The sequence below is a fragment of the Urocampus carinirostris genome, chromosome 14, assembly GCF_059441175.1.
Source record: "Urocampus carinirostris isolate Australia breed hairy pipefish chromosome 14, RoL_Ucar_1.0, whole genome shotgun sequence".
Taxonomy (NCBI): Eukaryota; Metazoa; Chordata; class Actinopteri; order Syngnathiformes; family Syngnathidae; genus Urocampus; species Urocampus carinirostris.
The window spans coordinates 37,354,303-37,362,729 of NC_142362.1; the positions used below are offsets into that span (position 1 = coordinate 37,354,303).

Consider the following 8,427-nt stretch of genomic DNA (forward strand, 5'->3'; position numbering starts at 1 on the left):
CGTTCCTTGGTTTCTATTTTCGCTCGCAACTTTACTGTGCATATGACAATAAACACTTGGAATTGAGTTTAATTTAAAAATAGACACTCCATTCCATCCATTATCTGCACCGCTTATCACAGAAACATCGAGTTCAGTCTGAAACAAGATACAGGGAAAATATAAAGCCGAAGTAGCTCACTGAAGTCGTTGTGTTCAATAATAATGTGCAGACATGGTCCTCTTATATCCGTGAGTTTAGTAAATCCAGGAGAATAAAATATTTACAAATACAGAATAGTAAAAAAATGCTTTCTGTATGCCGTCAACGCTGTGCTATACGCATTCATCTTTTTTGGCCAATTGCAGGCTTTGTTTTGCCGCTTCAGCCAATGCCAGCCTGTAAATGATAAAAAGGATCCGCCCCTTTAGCCAATAACTTTAGCCAATAGTGATTGATTCAAATGATGATTGACACATTGGTTAGCCAATGAAATGCCGGTAAATAAATCCCAGCATACACCGCGGACTACTTGGCGTTCGGGGGAAAATCTAGTCGACGGCTGCAAGTTAGTTGGAAGACTTTGCGATTTAACATTGATCCATAAATAAGGCGCACTGTATATTATAAGGCGCATGGTCAGCTTTTGAAAAAAATTAAGACTTTTAGGTGCGCCTTATAGAGCGAAAAATACGGTAATTTATGACATAGCTTTGCAATTTTTGTTGTTTTTGTCTGTTTTTTTATTTATTACTTTTCTTTTATTATCTAATCTAAATCACTTTGGCACACCGAAAAGGAGTGTTGTATAGTGCTGTATAAATAAAGTACATTTACATTCAAAAATTAATATTAATGTTTTACCTTTTTACACAACAAAACGTACTGCCTCTTACGATGCTACTACTCTACACTCCACTCATCCCCCGGAGGGCTATCATACACCATGGCACGAGAATATCTGGACCGGGTAGCATGCAAGAAGCTGCCAATATCAAGATTACATTTCAAATTAGATTATATTGTGGGCGTGTTGTTGTTGTTGTTTTTTTTTTAATGCAGAGCTTGTTGGAAATGGTGCAAAGCAAGGTTCTCCCCAGGGAAACTGACCTCAGGAAAATTGGCAAGCCATCCATCATATTTTAGAATGTCTACCAAAATATCTTCTCTAAATGCAACATGTGCACAGAACAAGTGTGGTCTGGAGGGCCATTGTTGCTCAGGATGCTTCCATGCTTCCAGGTTAAGTTATGTCATCAAGAAATTGTGGGAAACAAGGGATTATTCCAGCAAACCATCAGATTAGTTCAGTCTTGTGCAGGAGCAGATTTGGCTTTCTCTAATGTAATCATGGATGTACACAAAGAATAGTGGTGTGACCATTATTTTAATTGTGATCAAAAGAAAGAACTTCACTGAAGCGTTTATTTCTTAGTACTGAGTAATCTGGATAGGACACTGAGAACATTTGTTTAATCACATTTATCACAGCGTTACATTGTGGTTTGCTGGAGCACAGCAGCGGACAGAAAAAACATACAAAGAGTAATCAACACAGCACTGATCATCGGCTGCTCTCTGCCCAGTCTACAGGACACTGACGGATTTCAAGAGCCATAAAGATTATAAAGGACTCTTCCACCCAGGCCACCGTCCCTTTTCTGAAAATGTAATCAAAGTGTGTGTGTGTGTCTTTCGGATTATTTATTGGTGTCTTTGGCAAATTAATAAACCACAAATTAATAATTAAATGTGTTGCGGCTTTTAATAATCAAGAGATTCATTTTGTTTGTTTCATTAGTGTATTGTTGGTTACATATGTAGGCTAAAACTAACCAACTTGGTGCCACTAGTATTATTTGCAAAAGGTTCATGACGCTTCAGTACAGTAGTACTTTAAAGACTGTGTAACTACTGTAAATATAGAACTACCGACATTTTTGTGAGCAAACATGCTTGTAACATTAAATTTTGAGTTTTCTTCAATAGTGTGCTGGTAGAAGCGTACCTACCCAGCAAAAAGTGGTTGGAAAGATGTTTAAACTAAACAAGGTCGCATTCAAAATATAGCCTTATTTAGTTGAAAAGTGAAAAAGAAGACATTTAAAGTGTTAGACGCATGTAATGAAAAAAACATAGTTATTAAGGTAATCACAATATGTACTATTTTTGATTAAATTTGGCCTAGATTTAATGGGCTGTAAACAACTTTTTTGGGGGGAAATAAGTGATGTGAAAAAAGGACCAAAATCGATGATGTCTGGTGCTGTCTGGATAGTTTAGTAAGTTTGGGCTGATTTGGCAGACAGCGCTGAGCTATACCTATTGTTTTATCATTTTTTTGTTTTTTTGTTTACGCCTAGTCACTTCACAGTTTGGTAAGACTGCGCAACCAATCGCTTTAACAACAGTGGCAAAAAGATTTGTGTATAAGATTTTTTATTTGTGTAAAAAATGTTATTATGCAAGGGCAGCATGGCAGCACAGTGTAAGCACATGTACGGCACAGTTCTGAGGTCATGAGATCGAACCTTCCTGTGTGGAGTTAGCATGTTCTCCCCGTGCTTGCGTGGGTGTCCTCAGGGCACTCCGGTTTTCTCCCACATTCCAAAAACATGCATGTCATGTTAATTCGCCGGTCCAAATTGTCCCTAGATGTGAATGAGCGAGTGAGTTGTCTGTCTCTGTGTGCCCTGCGATTGTCTGGCAACCAGTTCAGGGTGTCCCCTGCCCACTGCCCAAAGACAGCTGGAATGGGCTCAAGCACCCCCGCGACCCTACTGAGGATAAGCGGTGGTGATAATGAATGAATGTTATTATGCATTATTTCAATTTTATGTAATCTCCATTATATAATTAAACAACCCCTATTTCTTAGGCGCTGATATGAGTCGGGAGCAGGGGTGATATAACATGGAAAATTATATTCTGATAAGATTTAAACTAAACTATTGGGCAAAAGGCTTTCAATTTTAAAAAGCAATTTTTGTCAAAAATGTTTGTTTTAAAGCTGTTTCATTAGTTTATCGTCCGTTTTAAGGCTGTTTATTTACTAAATGTTCCTTTCTAATTGAATTATTGCACCCTTGGGCTTCCATACTAATATACTCTCACTGTTATACAACAGAGCGCCCACAGACTCCTCCGCCATGCCACAAGTGACACTAGACAAGCGAAAGAGGAGCGAAACAGGGGTAGAGAGCAGTGCTAGGTAATGCACTTAACCATTTCAAAGTAACGGAGTATTTCCAACGCTGCGTTGTTTACATTTATGTTGTTATTTTTCTTTTATTAGTATTTCATTTAGCCTTTTTCGCCATATTCAAGCCTATCCTGTCTTTTTTTTTGAGCACCCTCCAAAAAACTGCTAGTTACGCCCATGATTGGGAGGTTCAGGCACACACACACTATTGAGATAAAAACTAAATGTCTTCCAAAAATCTGAATAGATTTTTCAATTACCTTTCAAGCAAATCACGTGTTGACCCTCCACAACAGCAAACATCCAGAAAAAGAAAGAATACCCTATTAGTTTTAAATGAAATTGAACTTGGTTAAAAAAAAGTTAGGGCCAAAATAATAGAAGTCTGTTTTTACTTGATGTGAGTCAAACCACTATATTATATACAGATTTGCCTAAGGTTGTGGAATTTCATCTATCACTAATCTAACTTTCACGGTCAAAGATGCAGCCTTTGATGAAAAAGGAAGCTTATATAAGTGTTCTTGTGACTGCACTCTTTCTTCTGACTTACATTTAAACACCCACACACTTTTTTTCACTACTAATATTTGTTTGCTGAAATCTTTATGATATTTATCTATCAGCCTAGTCATAGGCGTGCTTGGCTCTCTCTAGAGGTTGTTTGTCTAAATTGTGTGTGACCAACGATGGGGTCGCCACCGGCGCATACCGCTTTTTCTAAAACCAGCTCAAATAGGCAACAGCACACAAGTAAGGATCGTAAGCATAGAATATGATTGGGTAGCCTAAAATGTTCTTTGGATTTGACTGATGGATTTTGATTTATGTTAATAGTCACCCTAACTCTCTCAATAGATACATATAATCTTATAAACTTTTCAAAGAAAATACGCCATTTTTCTATTAGTGAGTTTTTTCCTCAAAACGACTTCACCCCTACTGGCAGTAATATGTAGGACTTATTAATTTCAGACACCTTTCCCTTTGCCTCCCAAAAGGTACAGTGCTAAGAACATTTATTTGCACTCACAAGGTAATAACTCATTTATAAAATCTATTAAATTATAGGCCAATAAAGTTACACAAAACTGGCTTGTGTATACAAGGCATGGTTCCTCATCTCAGCAAATATCAATGGGTCAACTCTGCTTGCTTTTTGTTGACTTTTCAGTGCTTTTTACCGAGTATTTTTGATTGGCCATACGAGACAACACTAAAAAGTGAAATTGGAAAATGCTGCTGCAACATGATTGATGTCAACAAGTTAAATTTTGAGCATGTATGAATGAAAACAGATTATTTATTATCTGATCTACCAAAATAAGTCACAATGAGGTAAATATCATTTTTTTGGTATCAATGGAAATGAGCTTTAAAATGATATCATATCAATGGAAATGAGCTTTAAAATTATATCATAGTCAAAGCTTTATGATGAACTATTTTGAAGAACTATTTTGAAGATATGGCCATTTGAATTGCATCTTTCCATTCACTTATTTCTGTTCAAAAACCTAGGAAATCATATAAAGTTTTCTTTACTCTTTTAGTGTGTGATGTCATTCAAATGTTTTTTTTTTACAGTTAAAGTGATAGTCCAATATGGTTGGTGTAAAGTGTAAAAAAAGAGGTGAGCTGTGACGTTTCAAATGAAAGTGGAATAAGAAAGCTTGATGCGGTTGAAAAAAACGGTTGGATTACTTTAGCACAGAGGAGGACCTCTTGAAACTCATCTTCCAAAAGTATGTCAAACTTAACTCTATTTATCTTTATAGAGCATATTATTTTATTAAATGTTTATTTTTTAGTACAAAAAAATACAGGTTACGTATACAAGCCTTAAACATACTTGTATAAACCTTAAACATACACTGAAGCACCTTACAAACAAATTCAACTTACGAACGATTGTCCGAAAGTAGGGCAGCATCTGTATTTTTTTCCATGATTGTATGTATATATATATATATATATATATATATATATATATATATACATACATATATATGAAATTAAATTAAATGATCTGCATTTCTATAGCGCTTTTCAAGTCAATGACTTCCCAAAGCGCTTTACATTGTGCTTCACATTTCCCAAAAGCGGCCGTGATCTGTGCAGCCATGTAAGGCGCTAACCTGCTTATTGGGGGTTCAGTGTCTTACCCAAGGACACTTCGACATGTAACACGGACAAGCCGGGATTCGAACTGGATCCCTTAATCCTAAAACGATCGCTCTACCTCCTGCCGCCCATCTCTGTGTATATACACACACACACACACAGAGAGACAGACAGACAGACAGACAGACAGACAGACAGACAGACAGACAGAGAGAGAGAGACAAACACATAAATAAATAGTTTGATCGATGTTGAGAAAGTTATAATTTATACTCTACAATGCCTCACATTGATTAAAAAACTGTTGTTTATACATAGTGTATAAATATCACAGCGGCACAACAGCTGATTTTACCTGATATTTTTACTAATAACTATATGTAGAAATTGTGATAGTCTTTTAGAGTTTGGCTCTAAAATGGAAGTTTCTCCACTGGTTAGAAAAACAGTTTGTAGGTTTCCGTATGTGAAGAAAAAAAACATATGTTTAATCAGACACTGCATGTGAGTTCATTTTTTATTTTTTCATTTATGCAGCAAATTTGACCCAAGCACTCTATTTACAGAACCCTTTTCACAGAAGTACTAGACATTTGATCATTTTGTGCAGCCATTGTATGGAGAAATGATTTGAATTCAATAGTGTATGTTTTCTGCTCTGTTTATTGATCAGATTCCTCTCGCCGAGATTATGGTTGAAAACAATAAAAAAGGCAAAATACAAAATCCGGCCCATTTTTCATGACGCATCTGTGCAACTTCGGTTTAATGTTCACTTGGCTCAGTGGGATTCATTATTTTCACCGGGATCTATATGCAAAACGGCTGAAACGTGGAAAACGGTGGGAAACAAATGAAATCGAGCCAGCTTTCAGGGACGAAGAGAAAAATGCCACAGTCATGCAAGCGAGATAAATAAAAGCAGGAAACAATGGGGCATTGCCGCGGGAGCATCATTAGGCCGACCAATAACAGTAACCTTCTGCAACGTTTGTGGCCACTCAGCAGTTCCTGCACTTGAGCCTGCACACATTTACCCTCACATGCAGCCCTAATGACCCTCCACCCTTCACGCATACACGCACAACAGTTTGAAATCAAACAGTTTAAACAACTAGTGTTTGTCGTTTTAAATGTAAAAAGCAGTAGTCTAATGCGGAAAGATGTAGTGTTGGCATGTATGGAATATTCAGTAACATAACATATGCTTGGGTAAAAGCAGAAGTGGCAAATGTTTACCAAAATAGAAATCTTATACGGTCGTTGGAGCTTCAAAATATGGAAGGCAAAGTTTCAACTGCAGTTTACATCAAAAGATCCCGTTTTGGCGTCGTCTTTACATTTTTTTTTTTTACATGGTGGTCCATTGGACAATATATGTTCACTGTTTGGACACATTATGATAAATACTTACAAAACGAAGCTGTAAACACCCAAAAACATCAGCCAAGCACCCAGAGCAATTTGATTGGGTGAGCGGTAGGGGTGGGGTGTTCTCTGCACATATAGCACACTCCCCTAAATACATCCGTATCGTTGTCGTTTGTCATATAATTAATAATATGTGGCCAACGAGTAATGTTGACCGCAGTATAAAATACATTTGCACCAAAATATAAATAAATAACTGTTTCTCCAGATGATGGCCATAGCCCTTTGGCCACATTGCCCTTGGTTTTATGTGAGAATTTTAGCCCACCCCATTTCCAACATGGCGACTGTGAATAAAACAAGGAAAGATGACTGTGAGGCCCGTCACTTCCAGGACTAGTGAAAATTTGAGTACTGTTTTCACTGAAATCCAAAACAACTGTTGCTGCCTAATTTGCCATGAGACTGTGGCTGTTTTCAAAAATATAATATCAAGAGGCACTGCCAGACTAAACATGCTGACTTCAAATAGCTAACTGGAAAGGGACGCAGTGAAAAGGTGAAGCATCTAGTATCTGTTTTATCGGCACAGAAACACTCTTTCATGAGATACTGAGAGTCAAATAAAAATGCTACAAAGGCGAGCTACGAGGTTGCGACGCTGATCCCCAAGCACTGCAAACCTCTCACGAAAAGTGAATTTATTATAGACTGTTCTAAGAATTTCAGGCTGAAAAATCAGCCCATCCACATTTTCGGTTTAATAAATCCAGTCCACTTTCTGAATGGTTTGGACACCCTTGGCTTATATGGTATTAGCAAAAAAAATAAGGCAACTTTTTTTTCTAAAATAATGGCACTTTCTACAGGTCCGCAGCCCAATGGTTTCAGACCGCTGCATTATCGGACACAATCCCCCCACTTTCCTTTATTACTTTCCTTGGCAAGGATGTGCAACTCACAGGTGAACTCTTGTTTCCCTCCCACAATCTTCAAGGCAGTCAATTACTCACAGTTGTTGGCGGCAGATGCTACACGGAAGGCGCCGAAAGTCAAGCAGAAAGCGAGCATGTGCGCCAGGACGCTCATCTTTCCTTCTTCTTTTGTCGTCTTTGCTCCGAAACGTTATTAAATCCTCTGCGAGTTGGCGAGTGATTGGCGGGGATGAACGGAGAGGCTCCACATAATTTTCTTTAGGCAGAGGGGAAGGGGTCTTGCGTTGGAGAGCGAACCGCTCTTACGACGATAACTGGCTGCACTCTCCTTCTTCTCCTCCTTCTCCACTTTGTCCTCCTCTACAACGACGGCAGCGATGTGAGGCAGCAAACATCCGCTTTCTCTCACTCACTCCTTCACCCAGTCAGTCAGAGGCAACTCCTTTCCTCAACCGCCTCCTTCATCCTCTTGCCTCCTCCCACTATAAAAGGCACCCACCTACCCAACTACCCACCGGGAGGAGGGGGGAACGCCTGCCAGCAGCACCCATTCTCTTTTCCATTCGTCGATTCTTACCTGAAAGCAGGGAATCGGGAACCTTCTCTACTCATGTATCATGTAGCCATAAATGCAAAATATTTAGATTTTTTTTTTCAGTGAGTCACACCATATATTTTCGACAACATTCAGGGTTCAAGCGACTGCTTGAAATAGCTTGAGTTGTTGGATTTTAACATCGTGTGCTCAAGGATTAAAAAATACTTGGTTTTTGAGTGAAGTGCGCGTAAATGCTTGAAGGTGTTGCCATGTTTCT

At 38.3% G+C, this 8,427-nt stretch overlaps 1 protein-coding gene across 2 annotated transcripts in view; it reads right to left on the reverse strand.

The window, feature by feature from the left end:
• Positions 1-8,073, reverse strand: part of LOC148353352 (contactin-associated protein-like 5) — a 303,332-nt gene extending 295,259 nt beyond the window's left edge. For both annotated transcript variants that reach the window (XM_088352165.1, XM_088352163.1), the window contains exon 1: positions 7,691-8,073. In XM_088352165.1, the coding sequence (XP_088208291.1) occupies positions 7,691-7,766 (76 nt within the window). In that variant the 5' untranslated portion in view covers positions 7,767-8,073. The remainder of the gene's footprint in view (positions 1-7,690) is intronic.
• Between the last annotated feature and the right edge of the window lie 354 nt (positions 8,074-8,427).